Source organism: Trifolium pratense, linkage group LG5 (genome assembly GCF_020283565.1).
Source record: "Trifolium pratense cultivar HEN17-A07 linkage group LG5, ARS_RC_1.1, whole genome shotgun sequence".
In the NCBI taxonomy this organism is placed as follows: Eukaryota; Viridiplantae; Streptophyta; class Magnoliopsida; order Fabales; family Fabaceae; genus Trifolium; species Trifolium pratense.
The window spans coordinates 41,015,825-41,035,716 of record NC_060063.1 but is presented as its reverse complement, the minus strand read 5'-3'; the positions used below and the strand labels follow the sequence as shown (position 1 = coordinate 41,035,716).

At 34.1% G+C, this 19,892-nt stretch overlaps 1 protein-coding gene and 1 long non-coding RNA gene across 21 annotated transcripts; one reads left to right on the top strand and one right to left on the bottom strand.

The window, feature by feature from the left end:
• The first annotated feature begins 67 nt into the window (after positions 1-67).
• On the top strand, positions 68-3,183 carry LOC123883851 (receptor-like protein kinase THESEUS 1). The gene has a single exon (XM_045932789.1). The coding sequence runs from the start codon at positions 243-245 to the stop codon at positions 2,601-2,603; it is 2,361 nt and encodes a 786-aa protein (XP_045788745.1). The 5' UTR covers positions 68-242; the 3' UTR covers positions 2,604-3,183.
• Positions 3,184-8,956: 5,773 nt separating this feature from the next.
• Positions 8,957-15,469, bottom strand: LOC123883849. 20 transcript variants are annotated; one of them, XR_006800485.1, is made up of 15 exons: positions 14,995-15,452; positions 14,724-14,783; positions 14,455-14,503; positions 14,292-14,358; positions 14,140-14,199; positions 13,758-13,837; positions 13,457-13,559; positions 13,266-13,344; positions 13,116-13,195; positions 12,612-12,924; positions 12,063-12,135; positions 11,619-11,808; positions 11,300-11,403; positions 9,673-9,761; positions 8,957-9,594 (listed from the first exon to the last, which is right to left on the bottom strand). It is a non-coding gene; the product is annotated as an uncharacterized LOC123883849 (long non-coding RNA). The 20 variants fall into 20 exon arrangements; XR_006800500.1 differs by having other exon boundaries at positions 11,619-12,924; positions 13,116-13,168; positions 14,455-14,539; positions 14,995-15,181; XR_006800497.1 differs by having other exon boundaries at positions 11,619-12,924; positions 13,116-13,168; positions 14,455-14,522; positions 14,995-15,180.
• Between the last annotated feature and the right edge of the window lie 4,423 nt (positions 15,470-19,892).

Below are 19,892 nucleotides of genomic sequence, written 5' to 3'. Positions count from 1 at the left end.
CATGTTTTGTAGTGCTTTACTACTATAACAATAAACAATGTTTAATCTATCTTCCTAGTAGTGGATTAAAGGAATATGTTCAAACAAAGCTTATATATAACAAGAGCATTGGTAGCTAAATAACTTAGAAGTTGGGTTTCAACTTTCAATCTGCTATTGTAGATTACAGACTTTACTACTGTGGTTTTAGCAAAACTATTTTGTTTCATTTCCTCAATATATACTCTATAGAAGGAACAATCATGGTAATGCCAAAATATACACCTTTTGTTTTAATTCTTTTACTATTCGGGGCGTGTAACAAATCATTTGCCTCATCATTCATTCCAATTGATAATTATTTGGTCGCTTGTGGTTCTTCCCACGATATCACTTTTCAGGGTCGAACTTTCATACCTGAATTTAAATTTAATCATTCCAACCTTCAAATAATAGCCAATAAATCTATTGCTGTTACTTCTAAACCCAACACTACACTTTCACCACTCTATAATTCAGCTCAACTCTTCTTTGAAAAGGCATCATATAAATTCAAAATTCAACAACACGGGAGACATTGGATCCGTCTCTATTTTCACCCTTTTCCTGATTCCAACCCAAACATGACCTTTGCCTCAATAAAAGTAACCACTGATAGTTTTGTGCTTCTTGATAACTTCACTTTTGCAAACTATACGAACTCTCATTTTAAGAAGGAGTACGCGATCAACATTACATCAGACGAGTTATCACTTACTTTCATCCCTCTAAACAATTCACTTGTCTTTGTTAACGCCATAGAAGTTATCTCTATATCAGATGAGCTCTTCTTTGACCATATAGTAGTAACTCTAAATCCATCAGGCTTTTTTGAACAATTCTCAAAGTCTGCCCTTGAAACAGTGTACAGAGTGAATATTGGAGGTGCAACTTTGAGTGACACCCTTGGAAGGACTTGGGAGAATGATGAATATTACTTCCGCCACCCCATAAACACCTCCACTAGTTCTTATCTCGTATCTACAAACCCTTCTGCAATAAAGTATTCTGTTGCTGCTCCACCATCGGTTTATGCCACGGCCAGAGCCTTGAAAATTGCATCACAGTCACAATCACAAGGATACGACTTAAGTTGGATCTTTAATGTAGATCCAAACTTCATGTATTTTGTTCGGGTTCATTTCTGTGACATAATTAACAATTCACTGAACAACAAAATGGTTTTCAATTTATTTATAAATGGAGCATTTGCGGTTAGAAGTCTTGATCTCTCATCCAAAACTAGAAGACTTGCTGTCCCATATTACCATGACTTCATCTCCTACTCCTCAAGAAATACTTTCAAAGTGAGTGTGAGTGTTGATCCTGATACGAGGGCAGACACGTTAGATGCAATCATGAATGGTGTTGAAATATTGAAAATTAGCAACAATGCAGGTAGATTGAACGAGTTTTCTTCTTTTGAGGGCTTTTATTCTAACTTACCAGAAAATGAGGCAAGTGTTTTAGATTCACCAAAAAAAACTTCGAAAATAAGTACAAAACTAGGGATTTGGTGGGCTGTCATTTTAATTGGTTGCAGTGTGTGTGTTTTGGCGTTTCTAGCATTTGGTGGACTATCATTTTGTTATTTGAAAGGTCGCTGGAGGAAGAAGAAATCAGTAACTAGTTTTAAGTTTCTGAGACATTATACTTTGCCTGAGATGCAACAAGCAACAAATTATTTTGATGCTGAGCTGATTACTGGAGCAGGAGGATTTGGAAAGGTGTATAAAGGAAAACTAGAAAATGGGAAAGTAGTAGCCATCAAAGTAGCAAATCCTGAATCTAGACAAGGACTCAGTGAATTCCAAAATGAAATTGAGTTGTTGTCTGGTCTTCGTCATCAAAACCTTGTATCTCTTGTAGGTTGTTGTAATGAAGACTCAGAACTGATTCTGGTATATAATTACATGGCAAATGGATCGCTCAACAGTCATCTATATGGTAGGGACTTTGTTCCTCTATCTTGGAAGCAACGCCTTGGGATATGTTTAGGGGCTGCAAAGGGACTTTTATATCTTCACACTGGAGCTAAACAGAGCATAATTCACCGTGATGTGAAGACAACAAACATTCTCTTGGATGAAAATCTTGTGCCAAAAGTTGCGGATTTTGGTATATCAAAAAAGGGTCCTCTTCTTGATAAAAGCCATGTTACAACCAATGTAAAGGGTAGTTTTGGCTATGTTGATCCAGAATATTTTTGGACTAAGTATCTCACTAAGAAATCGGATGTTTACTCGTTTGGGGTGGTGTTGATTGAAGTTATATGTGGGAAGCCTGCTTTAGATGATGCCCGTAAGACACAGGAGATGAATTTGGCACTGTGGGCATTAAGCTGCCATAAAAAAGGTACTTTCAATGAAATGGTAGATCCATATTTGATTGGAAAAGTTAATATGGATTCTCTAAACAAGGTTTTAGAGTTGGCATGGAAGTGCTTGGAGGAGCGTCGGGTTAACAGACCATCAATGGGGTATGTATTATGTCAACTAGAAGAAGCTCTCCATCTTGAGTTGGCTTCACATGTTTTGAATGACAATGACAATGAATTTACAGATGATATAGAAGCTGTTGTTTGAAATTTGAAACCATAGACTCCTTATTCAACAACTCATTCGTTAAAGTTGGTTATTTTAAAGGTATCAGAAGTGTATGTATTGTAGGAACGAAAAAGTTTTTAGAGTAAATCTATTTATAAACTTTTAGGATTGAAATTTTGACCAAAATATGAATGTATGTAACAAATATTTATGAAGCTACTTAACTCTATTTCCTTCATTTTAGAACTATTTTTGTGAATTTTAATTATTGGGGCACGTGATTAATATAGAGATGGGATATTAGTGGATTCGTTTAAAGTCGAAGCAGTTTTGATGTGGAAGATCCCTGACACAATAGGTAAGAGGTGACAACTTGCCTACCCATTTTATAAAATTGGGCTAGGTGACCCATCTTAAGTGTCTTAATTATATTGGTCCACCAAATTATCATTTATAATATTATTAAAACATAGTTAATTCGTCCCCATGAGCTTAGCTCAATTGGTTGGGACATCAGCATTTTATATGCAGGAGCCAGGGTTCGAACCCTGGACACTCCACTTATCCATCTTTAAAGGTGGAATTTCAAGCCACTAGGCTACCTGACCAAAAAAAAAAAAAAAAACATAGTTAATTCTCAATTGTGACAACACAACTTTTAAAAATCGTAAATACACCCATGTTGTTTTTTACGCATCATTCATCCATTCTCTTCCATCTTCTTTCTCTTGAAGTGCATCTTTAGTATTCTCAAAAATCTCTTTTTACTTCTTCTCTAAATGCATCTCTTTCTTCTTATCCAAATTTTTCTCTTGCATAATGGGTAACATGGTTTATATATCAAATTCGGGTATTTTCTTCAACAAATCTGAGTAGTTCTTCAATAAATCTGGATATTTGTTCTTCAAATTATGACAAATTTTGATTTTAGTATTTGATTTAACACATTTTTAATTGAAATTAAAATAAAAAATGTATTAGAAATTATTTGTATGATGTTTATGAGTTATTAAATGTGGTTTTTTATGTTAAAATTAGCCTGTAACGTGCGAGATCTAGATCTGCGGCGGATCAGAATTCGGGTCAAAGTGACCCGCTAGAGGTTGAGGATGAACTTTCTTTTCTGTCGTTGGTTTTAACGTATATATATTAGGATACGAAAGAGAGACATAACTAACACAGTTGGCGCAGCGGTTACTCAATTTGTTGTACAATGAAGAGGTTGTGGGTTCAAGTCTTGTTAAAGCAATTTTTTTGTTCAATTTTATTAATTTTTATTTTAAAAATAATTAGATTTTTGTGTCAAAAAATTAATAATAATTAGATTTGTTCCTTCTTTTTTGACAAAAAAAAAAACCTAACTTGGACTAACAGTTATTATAAATGTGAAGTTTAAATTAACAAGATTGAAATGTCTTATTGTCGAAATTCAAATGTTTAATCAATTTCACTATCATATTAAAGTTGGTTTAGTCTATGCATAAAAAATATAACACAACAAAAAAAAATGATGGTAAATTGATTTTTTTTAAATTATTGGTTGCGAGTTCAATCCTTGATTAAACCAATTTAAAAATATGAACCAAGTATGGTAATGTTCTGAACTGGGCCAAGAGTTGGCCCAAATCTGCTCTTGCTCGGACTACAAGAGGACGACCCAATAACACATGGCCTCCTCGTCCACGTCAACACATGACGTGGCCTCCTCGACACGGCATCACACCACGACTATCACGTGCTCTTCTACTCGAGGACGGCGCGTTCATTTGAGCTTATCCGCCATCCTTGCATCGTGGAACAGCTCAACAGGATATGATCAAGTAACTACTCTTCCCACAATCCAGGAAAAATATCCTGGCAGTCGCTCTTAATGGGCTGCTCAACACGACCCATTAAGGTGACCTTTGGCCCAACACTAGGGCAACTATATAAGCTCTCATGTACATGAGAGCCAGATATTGAATTCATTCTACTCTTTCTTTCTTGTATCTCTTGTGCTCTTACTGATTTAAGCATCGGAGCGCCTGTAGGTACAAACCTCCCTCTGATGGATCAACTACTTGCTCAACAGACGATTTGTTGGCCATCAACCTCTTCTGATCAACAGGTTAGATCAGGTAATTTTTTTTAAAAGGTATAATATATCAAAAATATAATACAACCGTGTAATGGTAACTTTTTTTTGGTTGACACTCATAGTTGTGAGTTCAATCCTTAGTTAAACAAAGTTTTCTGTAAAAATTTGTTTTTTTTTTTTTTTGAACAAACTAAAATTTTGTTAATTTTTATTTTAAAAACCAACTAAATTTGTTTCTTCTTTTTTTTTTTTCATTTTTTTACAAAAATGTTAACTTGAACCAATGATCAATTAAATAATTAAAAAATATATATTTTTCTTAAAATAGTTTTAACATTTTTTTTTAAAAAATATTATAATTAGCTGACGTGGAATTAAAAATAAATATTTTTATGTTTCTCATTAATAATTCTAAAATTTTATGTTTTATTCGAAAACTGACCCTCGACTACCATGAAAAATAGGTCTCTTTAATTAATGCACTAATATTGGAATGAATTATTTGATTTTATTCAATAAAGATACAAATGAAACTGTGTATTTAATAAAAAATAAATTTAATGAATGTTTTTTATAAAAAAAGAGAAAACTCGTGAATACTTTAAAATTATTGTATATTTTGTGTACTTATATTTAACGAAACATTTTTTTTTTTACAAAACCATATTTTTATCTATGCGATATGATAAAAATTTGTAAAAATTCATATTTTTTATCCTATATGATAAAAATACCAACATAAGTATTAAATAACGTGACAACACATTATTAGATACATGTGTAACATAATATTAGACTAATAATGCACAACAATTAAACTAAAAAAATTAAAGTATATTGTTAAAAAAAATAGAGTATATAGAATTACAGGGTATTTGTTTTGACAAATAAAGGGAGTACCGGCGTACTGCTACGCCTAGCCTTTGCCATGGGAGAGAGCAAACGTTTGAGTTTTCAACAAATAGAAATAAATGCAAGACACTTGGGGGTGTTTGTTTCAAGGTTAGGAATAATATTCCTGGGAATATATGGGTTGGAATAAATATACTCATGTTTGTTACAAGTTTGACATGAAATTATTCCTGGATATGAAGTTTTCTTGGAATAAAATAACTTCCAATAACTTCTCTTATTCCCATGATTTTATTCCCAAGGAAATGGGTGGGAAAGAAAAGTTCCCATGAAAATGGGAATACATTTTAAATAACTTCCAATAACTTCTCTTTTACCCACTTTTATCAATAATTCCTAGGAATGTAGTTAATATGAACCAAACATATTTTTTTTAAAATACCTGGGAATAAAGTTCCCATTATTATTTCCTGGGAATATGATTCCTGAGAGTAAAATTAACAACCTTGAAACAAACGCCCCCTTAAAAATTGTGAAAGTATTTAATATTTAATTACAAATATAAGGTGTTATATTTTTGAACAATATAAGATGTTATATTTTATAAAAACTTTAAAGCAGGAATTTTTAAAAAAAAATGTGTCATAAAAAATAAAGCTCGTTAAATAGAGTGCAACGTAAAAAAAAGCCATAAAAAACGGACACTTGTAGCGATCACACTCTCCTTCACTCTCTCTAACCTGCAAGTGGGCTTGACACGCTAATGAACAGTACCATCTTCAACCTCTGGCGGGTCAATCCACGACCAGAAACCGGGTCAAAACGTGGATCACGACCCGGAATCGATATCTTTCGTTTTTTAGCCCCGTTTCACACGATTTTTTGTGTGTTTCGACCGGAATACAATTTATAATGCTTTTAACACAAAATTATCAAGTCTTAAATATCAAAACATGATATTTAAGGAGCAATTCGTGAATCCCATAAACAAAGGTTTTTCATTGATTTCTCTATCCATGGTTGTCGAAAATTCACGAAATTTGTGGCGTTAAATTCGTAAAATCATGATCTACAGATGTCATATAATTCTTCGTTTCAGTTTGTTGCATATTAAGATCCGAAAATTAGACAAATACAAAAACGAAAATGAAAAAGAAGCAGAGTACTATAGTTTAGTTGGAAACAAGGAAGAAGTTCATTTGCAAACATGAAGAAGAGGATCCCCTAGGAGCTCATTGAACTGAAGTTGTAGATTGAACTTGTAGTTGTGTTTGCAGAATATTAAGAATATTATTTCACTGCTTGTGATTGTATATTTTTTCCTTAGTGGAATGAAAAATTTGTGGATGTTTTTGCAATTATACAAATTTAACATACTAATATTGTAAAATATATATTTCTATAACATAAATAATAGATGAAAAAATGAATGGTTTTGATTAGTGCCAACTGGGATGGGTCACTCTGCCCATTTTAGTGAAATGGGTAGTTAAGAATTTGCCTAGGTAAGATATGTAGTTTCCTTAATTTTGGTGGGGCAATATAAGAAGTTGAAGAGTGTTTGTCAAATATTGTGTTGCCTATGACGCAATAGACGAGTAAGGGTAGGTCTTTCTTGTTGGGTCATCACGAGGGGGTAGCCGGGGATCATCCACATTGAGCTTAAGAACAACTCTATAAGTGAGTTGGACACCACACTCTTACCCAAAACCTTAAGGTGTTAGGTTTATGGGTCATCTCACTTATAAAGTGTTCAACCTCCACTTTTCTAAGCAATGTGGGACTTAACCACTCACACTTGCCACAACAATATCCCCCTCAAGTGTGAGTCCATCCACTCTTGGATATGCTCCCCCTCAAGCGGAAGCTTTCTTCATCCTACACTTGTACCGCCGTAAGCCACACTGCTCCACGGGACTCGTCGCCTGACCACCTTTGTCAGGAAGACTTTCGATACAAGGAGTCAGTTCAACCCTTCGTCGAACCATCGGCTCTGATACCACTGTTGGGTCATCACGAGGGGGCAGCCGGGGATCATCCACATTGGGCTTAAGAACAAGCCTACAAGTGAGTTGGACACCACACTCTTACCCAAAACCTTAAGGTGTTAGGTTTATGGGTCATCTCACTTATAAAGTGTTCAACCTCCACTTTTCTAAGCAATGTGGGACTTAACCACTCACACTTGCCACAACATTTCTGTGTGGTTAGATGAATCTAAGGAGAGTTTTCAGGAATTCAAGAGGAGGATTACAACATCCCTAGTATTGATCTTGTCTTACATTTTAGATCAACTAGACGCCGACCCGTGCGATGCACGGGTTTGGCAAGAACCTCATGTATATATCAATCATGGTTGTTGCCAATCATGGATGCTATGAGCCAAAAAGAAATTAGTCATAAACATATGAAAATTAATCAAATTGGTTCATTCGGCAGAACGTCAAGTGAGTTAAGCATAATATATCATTGCAAATATAGGATGTTTAAAATTAAAGGCATCATATAATTTAATCTCAATTAAGTGGGTTAAACATAATTGATCATTGCAAACATAAATGCAGACCATATGCAGACTTCAAGTAAATCATCACACCGAATTTTATAATGGAACTTTCATGACCCATGACATTTATAGAAAGAAGATTACTACTATTTGAGAATAGATAGGAGTGTTATGGGACATAGGAGTGCTATTCAAAATATAGGTAGGAGAAGCAATTGTATATTATGATGATAAAAGAATTTTGTGAAGGACATGATAGCAAGTTTCAAAATAGAATTCCTCCAATTCGTGTATTCTTCAACATATGAGAATTATTTCTGCCTTCCTTTCCTCTCATCAACCTTCAATGTATAAGACTTTTCTAGGTGAATCTCATTATATCATATGAAGCCAAATTCAATTTACAAAAACAACCACAAATTATCATTATCACGACAATATGAAGAAAAAAAAGTTTCAATGCACAATAAGAATGCAAGAGTACATTAGGATATAGTTTAAAGAAAAACATCAATACATAGACTCAATCTATTTCTCTCTTCCTCTAAACAATAATTCAAAAATAATCACAGATATATATACCAATCATGGTCGTTGCCAATCATGGATGTTATGAGTCAAAAAGAAGTTAGTCATAAGCATATAGAGATTAATCAAATTGATTCATTTAGTGGAATGCCAAGTGAGGCATGGCAAGGGTTTGGAAGAAGGACACATATATAATAATCATGGTTGTTGGGAATCATGGATGCTATGTACCAAAAATAGTTAGTGATAGCAATTTAAGTGCAAAATCATTCATTGCTCATGATATAAGAAGAGCAAGCATTGGAGCAAGTACTTTGAAAAGTAGGTAAATCAAGTCTAGTGGAGATACTACAACATGGTCAAGTAGAAAGAGCAAGCAAGCATGAAAATAAAAGCAAGACAGTTCTAAGAGTGATAAGAACATGGAAATCAATCATAAAAGAGCAAGCATTGGGGCAAGCACTATGAAAAGCAGGGAAATAAAGTCTTGTAGAAATATTACAACACAAGTTCGAAATGGCCAAGCTCTTAAGCATGAAAATCAACATAGTTCTAAAGCAAAATAGAGCAAGCACAGCACAAGCTCAAAATGGCCAAGCCTAAAAGCATGAAAATCAAGTTTGGCAGAGATATTACAACATAGGTTCAGAAATAAATAAAAGCAAGATAGTTCTAAAGCAAGATAGTAGGGATCCTAGAGCATATAGAAATGCTGAGTCTCATAAAATTTCTTCCGCTTGCTGGATGTTGAAGGAGCAATGAGAGTAGTTCGTATGCCAATGTAAGGGGATAGCTTGAAGTATATGATCCTGTTGTTGGATGCTTGAGTGACACCAAAGCTCACAGTTACACCCTCAGCCAAATGGTGGACTTTGCAAATATCACGCCACTGGCCAGAAAAACCGTATCACCTATGTATTGACCAGCCATCAGTAAAATAAATTTTTGAAGAACTCTTTTTGTGCACACCAACTTGAATCTGATTCTTGTTAACATCCTCCAAAAAAACCGTATCACATGTATTGACCAATGGAACGTGCATAGATTTCTGGAAGCTTTCCTCGGGGCTACATAAGGAAGGCAATATTAAGAATAGGCAATATGCAGTACAGAAATAATATTAGAAAGAATCCGTGGACAGTTACCTTCATGGGATCATACTCCATATATCCTGTCCTGGTCATCATTGCGTAAGGACGAACATCAGGATGCAATTTGTAACGATGGTTCATATCTATACAATATAGAAGATTTGTGCAAGGAATAGTTGAGTGAACTATTAATATTAATGTAAAACTATAGGTTGTAAATGCAAGAATTTCTAAAGTAAACTAAGTGGCATATTAACTTGATGTATCTATTATAAAAGCTAGGTTGTGAAATGTTGATGTACATGAAATTTATCAAGTTCAAGGTTTATAATCCATTTAACATCAACAAATAGCCATTCCCATCAATCAACAACCCTGATCAACCTATTTAGTTTGTTAATGAAGAAAACATCATTTCCATCATTGAAGCTGGCTACATGAAGCTGGCTAGTAAGTTGGCTAGTGAAATTTCATGTTTTGTCAATAATATACATGTTTTTTGCCAATAATATTTTCATGCAAAAATTGAAATTATAAGAAATATAATAATGTTGGAATTAAAAGAAGTGTTGAAGTAATTTTGTTGATGGGAGTAAACAATGAATAAGAAGACAAAAAGAGATATCATTGCAAAGAAAGAGTCTAATGGAAGAAAATGTACACATGCATCAAAATATTCAAATAGAGAGGAGAGGAAGGAGTGAAGGACCACTATAGAGTGTGGAGTGTATTAGTTTTATTTGGAATTTAGTAGAGATCAGACCAGAGAGCATGATTTGATTGAGTATTAATCACTTAATTACAAATTTTATGTTTGGAAAATATGAAGGACTACTAATGGGTTCAAAGCCATCCAATCTAATGTTTATAATCAAATTAACAAATTGCAGATCCATTTCAAAGGCTACCACATGGAGGTTGAACATGAATTTATAATCACCTATGTTTACATTTTTAGATTCTTACTATTTAACACATGTAGGTTGAAAATGAATTTAGAATCATCTATGCTTACATTGTTTGATATTATGTTATTGGAATGATGAAACACTGATACTTTCAAAAGGTTAACCAAAGAGAAAACAGGAAAAAATTGAATTGGAATATGAGCAATACAAAATTGAAAAACTTGAATGAAAAATGATGCAGTGTGCCATTGGAATGGGAAAACACTAATGGCTTGAACTTATTCGAAGAGCAAACATGAAAATTCGAATTGAAATATAAGTACTATGAAAGCAAATTGAATGCATTTCAGTAATAAAAAAGTAAACTGGCAAATTTGAATGTAAATTGCTGCAACTGTGTTGCTGACATGATAAAACACAGTAAACTGAATACTCAAATTCAAACTGCTACATCTGTGCTACTGATATGATAAAACAAACAAAAGGGTGGAATCTATCTAATCTAGAATATGTGGTTATTTGTTCACGAACATTTGCAAAAAGTTAACCCTAATGTTGGATTAGTTAGACATATGATGATAATCACCCCAATCAACCATGTTTACCAACAATATTATAAACCAGTGGCTGATACTACTATTAATCCTACATTATCTTACTCAAACCAACATGAATACTAATGTAGTGAACATGCCTGCAAGTAGGAATGGATCATGCAGAATATGCATAATTTCAGTACTTACAAACTTTATGATATTGGATGGAAGTCTAACCTTTGCAATTGTTCTTCTAACTCCTTGCACTTCGCCAAAGCTGCTTCATGAGATCTCTTTTCATCTTGGGAGTATTAACATCAAAGAAATACCACAAATCAAGCCTACAAAAAAAAAAAACTACAAAATTAGAAAGGCTGAAAACAATAAGTTAAAATTCCAAAAATTGTCAATCCAACAAACCAAATCCCTAACTATTATCTAAATTTGGTTTAGCTATCAACCAAAAGAAAATGTTTTTCATATTTCCACTTTGTCCAGTTCAATGATATCAATTCCCTCAACAAACTTTCTACAACTTGAATATGCCATTCTTTACCTTCTCTTCTTCAATAGATTGTTGATGATCATCCGAATGAAGGATCGAACCGGAGGAAAGAAGGAGAAAAAGGCTTCATCACCTCCATCGCCAAGCACCGCAACTCTCTCGGTCGGAACTCTCTCTTATAACAGATGATCAAAACCTTCAAGCTAGATCAAAATCCACCTTTATCTGCAAAATGCACAATCTTAGAAAATGTTAGAAAATAAATCATCAAATAATCTAGAAATTTCAAATCTTACAATCTATATCCACCCTTTTCATTCGACAAACCTAAAAGAGAGATTTTTAAAAGCTGAAATTTAAAATGAACCTTTTTTCTAAGTAATTTCAAAGAAACCCAGTTAAACAAAAGCTTCAAAGATTTGAAGAAAAACTGCATCAGATAATTTGAATGAAAAATAAAAATAAAAAAATAAAGTTTGGATTTTGAAGACAAACCTAAGCAAAATGGATAGATCTAGCTAAAGTAGAACCAGAAATATTCTATGGAGCTGAGATGAGATACACAAACCTGCAACAAAGAAGAAAGATTGAAGCTTTAGGTCAGACAATGCTAACATCCTCAGTTTCTTATTGATAAAAATTAGAATTTCATGAATCATAATGAAAATTAAAATTAAAATCAGAACCCAATTATTCTTAGAATTAACCAAAACCCTATGAAATTTTGGCGCCAACTGAAGATACGGCCTCGGTTCCTTGGAACTAAATTCATAGAAAACTCCAATAACAACAGTAACAACCTGTAGATCAGATCTTTCTAACCGATAGTTGATAAATGATGAAGCGCAAATGAAACTAATTAATGATAAATGAAATTGATGCGGCATGGTAACCGATTTATGAACTCATTCTAAATCTGTAGAATATAAAAATATTAGTTTTGCAGAGATTGAAGTTTTTATGTCACACTTCATCTGAGTAGAAGCAAGAAGAATAATCACAAACAAATTGAGGACCAAAATAGAATGGATCTGAAATCCTTACCTCTACATCGGAGGCTGCTACCGTTGTTGTGTGTGCTCCATGTCATTCATTCCCGTTGCCAGGTATGCCAAAAGAAAGCGAGAAAGATAACAAATTTTGATAGTGCACAATAGCCATCTTCACATTCACCAAAAACTGTTCTATTCAAATCCAGATACTTCCTTTTTCTTAAAAAAAAGTACCCGGGCAAATTAGGTGATGAGTATACTTAATAGAAAAGGTTAAGGTAGCAAATTTGAGAAGTTATTACCTCTTTCTCACTAAAAGAACTCAAATTGCTTTCCAGAATCTTTACTTTTTGCTCTAAACCCTCCTGTGTAATAAATGTATAGCAGACTTTTAGTATTTAAACTACAATGCCATTAACAAAAGAACATAAATAAAAATAAAATATTCATGTATGAGCAGCTAAGGCCTAAGAGGGATGAAATCAACCAAAGTTAAATAAACGGTGAATTAAGGAAATTGAGAAGTTCATGAACCTACGCTCAAAGTCAAAACTACCTTTTCACTCAGTAACAGACTTGTTTTTCCCACCAATCCAGCCTTAGTATTGCCTAACAATAGCATATTGTTGAAACAACCTATCAATGTAATCAAACAACATCTATACAATTTAAAACCCAAAATTCAAAATTAAGCTACGCAACCTACCGCATCAGATGCATATCTTTAGCTGCCCTAAACCGCGTAGACCATTGCTGGTTCCTTTTAGCCCTAAGTGCAACACCATCTATACAATTCAAAACCCAAAATTCAAAATTAAGCTTCGCCACCACCAACAACAACAACAAAAAAACCATTAAAAACTAACATTCAAATCAAAACAAAGAGAAAACACAAACCAATAGCCATAAACAGCAGCTTCCTAGGTCGCACCATGTTAAACAACCTATCAATGTAATCAAACATACACTCAAACACCTCCTCGAAAGACATTGGTGACAGCTGTAATCACATAAATCAAAATTAATATCAAAATCATTCAAAACAACAATAATAATTAATCGGGATTCATTCAAAATTAAGGTTTTTGAAAAGAACGGGTCTACTCTACCCATTCAACATTAGTCAAAATATAAAATACATGCTCATCTAGTATCTAGGCTGAGACATTTTTCACCAACAATTCCAGCTTATACTTACTTCAACTTTAATTTGTTCTGAGCCAAATTAAAAAAAAAAACACAAACGCAATAGCAGCCAAGTGAGTCAGTCACAGAAACCTGCAACACAAAAGTGGCAGAAATTTTTTCAATTTTTAATAATCAAGCGACGAAGAAACCTTGTTATGGGTAGGAATCATGTTTTAAACCTCAAAATCATAACATATACATGAAGACATGAACATATGACAGACTCAGATCAATTATCATGCTGCAGTCATTGTATATTGTTAAGATTTTTGTGAATTTATACTTTTGGAGAAAATGAGAAAGAATCAGTTGAATTTGAAATAAATGTATAGATTAAACTGGAAAAGCAAATTGTAAGAGGAATGAAGGTTTGATTTTGTTGTACTACTAACCCTAGAATTTCTTCTTCCTTCTCCTACGTTGGTTAATGGAGAGAGGAGTGACGTCACGTGCTGCGGTGAGATTCACCAAATCTTACAAAGAAATTCAAAACAGAAATTGAAAATCTAAATAAAAATCAAAAATCAAAACCACCAAAATCTACCTTGGATAATGGATTTGGTGCAATTTTGCAGGAGAAACTATTTTATCAAACTCAAAAACATAATAACCTTGAATCATCAAAAATAAATAATTAGGTCCAACATAACCTACTTTCTTGTTAAATCTAATCTAAATCAACAGAAATAGAATAGCAAAACATTCACCTCTTCCCATTAAAAAGGTTGTGGTCGCCAGTTTTCACCATTTTCCTAGCTGCAAAACAGAGACAAATCTGTATATGAAAGAAAACTAAAAAAACGAAAGATTAAGCAAGTCTTTGTTTTGCACAAAATAACACAAAATTCATCTGGGGTTTGATTAAGCATAAACCAATTGATAAAAATTCAATTTTATCATTGGAATGCTTCCTGCAAAAATAAAATAAAAATAAAAACGAAAAAGTTTGAAAGAGAGATGAGATTTTTCTAGTCACCTGAGTTTATTGACATCCAAAGATCAAATTTCATGGAGGAGCTTTATCCTTCCATGGAGCCTGCAAAAAATCAACATAGAAAACCAATTAGAGAGATGAATATTGACAAATTGAGAAAGATGAAATCTAGAAGATGAATTTGGAGATACATCACCATCTACCATAACCACCACACATCACCATCACCTCCAATCTTCAACCATCCTCACCAAAAAAAGTAAACATCGAAAAAAAATAAAAAATAAACAGAGCATAGAAATTAAGATCGAACCAGAGGAAAGAAGGAGCAAGAAGCTTTGTCGCCGCCGTTGCCAAGCACCGCCGTGTCACCACAAACGGCCACAAGAACTCTCTCGGCCGGAACTCCTCCTCGCCAGAACTTCTCTCCCGCCGGTAAATCTTCTCTCACTCGGCCACTCCCTCACTCTCATGACGAGCGATTGATTCGTAGATGGTGGTGAAGGTTGTGAGGTGGATGTTATGGTGAAGGATGAGATGGGGAGTGAGAGAGATGAAACTGTGGGATGATGAGAAAGAGGGAGAGCGTACGAGAGAGAGAGAGAGGGGGGGAAGAGAGAGAAAACAATTTCACAAATGAAAAAAAATTGGGAAAGTAATCATAAAACCACAATTGTTTCCATAAACCACTTGTGTCAATGGTTTGCATAAACCAGCAATCACAAAACCAGCAATTATAGGAGGGTCCACATGAGACATGCAAAGAATTATAATAAGCCATGTGTAAGATGAAGCCATCTGCAAGATGATATAAGAATATAACCCTAAACCTAGAATGAATGTGAAGATTGAAACCTAAAGATGGCAAGATATGATTGGCCAATATACAAAGATGTAAAGGGTTCATTGGGCAAGAGATTAGGGTTACAAATTGGCAAGGCAATTAGGTTAGCAAAACAACTCATCCTTTAGTATATAAAGATAAAGATAAAGATAAAGATAAAGATTTAAGGTCTACTATGACTCATCTTATTAGGGTTTGGGATGTGTCTTAATGCCTGGAGGTCGTGTAGTAGCCTATGCTTCGAAATAGGAGTTATCCTAAGAAAAGAACCGATACATTCAGTTCAAAACGTCATCTAAATTCTAGCAAGTAACATCAGTACAAAATCACACTCAGTACCAAATCATCAAGCAGCCAAATTGGTAAAGAAAAGCTCTGAGAAATGTTTATTTCATTAAGCTTCAATTCAGTTCAAACATATTTACTTCGTTAAGCTTCAATTTTATCTAACTCTTATGAAAAATTCCAGACATTGATCCAGCAATTCAAACATCAAGGGCAGCCACATAATTACAAAGATTGACATCAGATTTGATTTTGAAACACACTTATTCAACATCAATTTTTCTAAAGTTATCCTAATATAGAATCAATGCATACAATTAAAAATTCATCTAAATTAAAATCAGTACAAAATCATCAACCAGTTTTGCATTAGATTGTAATTTGAATTATTGAACGATAATAACAACAAGGTTTAATTAGTCTATTGGTCCCTTAAAGACATTTTAGGTTTCATAATGGTCCCTTAAAGAAAAAAAGGTCCGGATTGGTGATAAATATAAAAAAGGACACATATTTATTATTGTTACATGAAAAAGTTGGATTTTCTAGCTACTAAACTACCTAACAAAAAAAAAAGATTAATAACACAGCTAAATTTTTGTGTTACAATTGCTTTTCTTTATAACACAGCTATGAGACTCCTTTGTGTGAGCGGTTTGGACGCTTGTTTGCCTTGTCAGAGACCAAATCGCGTACGGTGGCTGAGATGTTCTCTTTAAGGTGGGGGATGGATGGGGCGGCTTGGGTGTGGTTGAGACAGCTGAGGGCGTGAGAGGAGTAGATGTTGGGGGAGTGTCAGTCTTTACTCTCTAACATTTATTTACATATACAGACTTCAGATAGGTGGTTGTGGCATCCCCAGGTTCCTTTGAAGGTATCCATTTGATCGGGGCGCTTATCAGCTTCTAACTACTATTGATTCGGTTACAGTGGATGAGGCAAAGCATTTTATATGGCATCCCCAGGTTCCTTTGAAGGTATTCATCTTTGCGTGGCGCTTAATACATGATAGGTTACCCACAAAGACAAACCTGGTCACTCAAGACATTTTATCTTCTGCAGCTCATCTCTGTGTTTCTGGATGTGGGGTGGCCGAGTCGGGCTACCACTTATTCATCTCTTGTAGTACTTTCGGTTATATTTGGAATTTAGTTCGCACTTGGATTGGTATTTCGTCAACGGGTATCCCATCTTTGTTCAGTTTACTTTGAAAAACATAATTAATTTTTTGCCATTAATTAACAAATAAAAGGGTATATGTAATTAAAAATGATAATTGGAGCAAAATTTATTATGAATAGAAAAAAAAATATCTTTGTTCTGGACTGGGCCTAGAGATGACCAAAATCCACTCCTGCTAGGACGTCGAGGACGGTCCAACAAGGACGTGGCCTTGACCGTCCACGTCATTTTGCAAATTTCACGCGTGCTCCTCGTCACACGGACACGTGGTCATCTGAGTATATCCACTCCCCTTGATACGTGGGACAGGGATGAGGGCAAAATAACAACTTCTCCCTCCATCCAAGGAGAAGTCCTTGCAGTCACTTTTATCCAAATATTGTTTACATCGCTTTTTAAGTTGGTTATTATTATTAAGATAATTACGGTTAAAAATGACGTTTCTACATAGTATAATTTTTTTTATTAAAAAAACATGAATTTCATAAACTATTATTTATAATAAATTTGTATTAAAATATCAAAACTTTTATAAAAAGATTTCGAAACAGATTTCTTTATATATATATATATATATATATATATATATATATATATATATATATATATATATATATATATATATATATATATATATATATATATATATATATATATATATAAAAGTTATTACTTCTCCAAGTAACCCTAATATAACCGTAAGTTAATTATTAAAAATTGTTAAAAAATATCCTTAGCAAGAATCGAACCCTATCTCCTACTGATCGACGTATTTCTTAGTCATTCTCCACTCAGCCGCCACTAACCCTAATTCTTCTTTTGCTTTTTTCTTGGTTCATCCATTAGAGAGGGGTGATTTAGGATCAATTTTGATCCGGAATCACCCTTCTTCTTCTTTTTTTTTATTTTATTTCTTTGTCAATTCAATAAGTGATTTACACATATGTTTCATTTGAGTTTTCTTTGTGATTTCTTCGATTGTCCCACCTTAGTGCGGAGTTGTTTGTTATCTCGTCTTCGTACGGTGTTTGTCCCGTCTTTTTACGGCGTTTTTTTGTTTAAATTTGCATATTTATTTCAATCCAAATTTCGAGCAGATTCAATGACTTTAGAGTCGTCAACGTTGCAGATCCGGAGGCATGACTATATCGGACACTTGGATTTTATTATATCAATTGTAGGCTTTGTCATATTTGTAGACATTGAGCCGTTTTATGATATTAACTCGGATGCTGTGAGCTTGTTCGTGGATTCATCCTTTTTAGTTTTTAGCGAATTTGATTATCTAATGTTACTAATAATACTTGTTGGCAACTTGGTAAGGGTGATCAGATTAATTTCTGGACAGATTCTTGGTTGGGTGACCCTTTGGTGGACCTTTTGAATATTCCTCGACATTCCCATGCTCTTTTACATGCTAAGGCGGCTCACTTTATTGTTAATGACCATTGGCTTATTCCTCACCCTATTACTTCGATCTATCCTAATTTGGTGCCGTTATTAAATTCTGTCACTATTCTCATTACTAAAGCTAATGATGAGTTGAGATGGATTCATTCTAATAGTGGGGTCTTTTCTTTTAAAGATGCTTACTTGTTTCACAGGCCTATAGGGCAACATATTCCTTGGGCTAAAATTATTTGGTGTGAGGATATTCCTCCTTCTGAATCTTGTTTGATGTGGAGAATTATGCATAATAGATTACCTACGGATGATCTTCTCTGTCATAGAGGATGTTATATTGTCTCAAAATGCGATCTTTGTGGAAGGATGCTGAAACCATACATCATATTTTTTGTGATTGTTCTTTTTCTAAGGCTATTTAGCATTGGTTTGCCTCTGTTATTTCTTTGCAAATTGACACGAGTACAGTTAGTTCTATTTTTGATATTTGTAACAAAAATTGGAACTCTCAATGTAAAATTGTTATTGTTGCAGTTATTAATATTTTTACTATTATACGGTGGTGCAGGAATCAACACAGGTTTAAGGGCAAATATATCCATTGGAGATCTGCAGTCAACACATTTATCTCCAATGTTTCTTTATCTGGCAATTTATCTAAAAAAGCTTCTTTCATTTCTATGCAGGAATTCGTCATTTTGAAAACTTTTAGTGTCAATGTCCATCATCCCAATGCACCTGTCATCAAAGGAGTATGGTGGCATCCTCCGCTTTATAATTGGGTTAAATGCAACACAGATGGTTCAGCGCTGGGTAACCCCGATATTGCTTCTTGTAGAGACTATACTGCTACTTTTCTTGGAGGTTTTTCTATTAATATTGGAAATTCTTACGCCCTTCATGCTGAACTTATAGGTGTTATGAATGCTATTGAGATCGCTCATTCAAAAGGGTGGAATTATCTTTGGCTTGAATCCGATTCACAATTGGTCAATTTAGCTTTTAAGTCCTCCCTCATTGTCCCTTGGAAGCTCCGTAATAGATGGTTCAATTGCTTGGAGTTAACTAAAACCGTGCATTTTAGAGTGACTCACATTTATCGTGAAGGGAACTGTTGTGCAGATAAAATGGCTGCTTTAGGCATCAACGTTGATGGTTTTTATTGGTGGGATAATGTTCCGCCTAGCGTTCAAGGAGATTATATTAGTAATTTAATGGGTCTTCCGTCTTTTAGATTTCATTAAATCAATTGCACTCCTTTTACCTTATCCTTGCTTTTATCCCTTGGGATTTTCCAAGAAAGGTTTTTAATGATGCAGTGATAGGTTCCTTCTATTTTTGTTTCCTTGGGACAAGCCTAAAGCAGGTGTCAGATTAAGAAAATATATAAGAGACAACACCCAGCCAGCAATATATAAGAGAATAATCTCAAATCTACGGAAACTAGCCCAAGAAATAGCCGCTCGAGCAAGAGCATGAGCAACCATATTCGTTTG

What these genes read in the sequence shown, in the direction of transcription:
- LOC123883851 (XM_045932789.1), top strand. Translation starts at nt 243, where the DNA reads ATGGTAATGCCAAAATATACACCTTTTGTTTTAATTCTTTTACTATTC.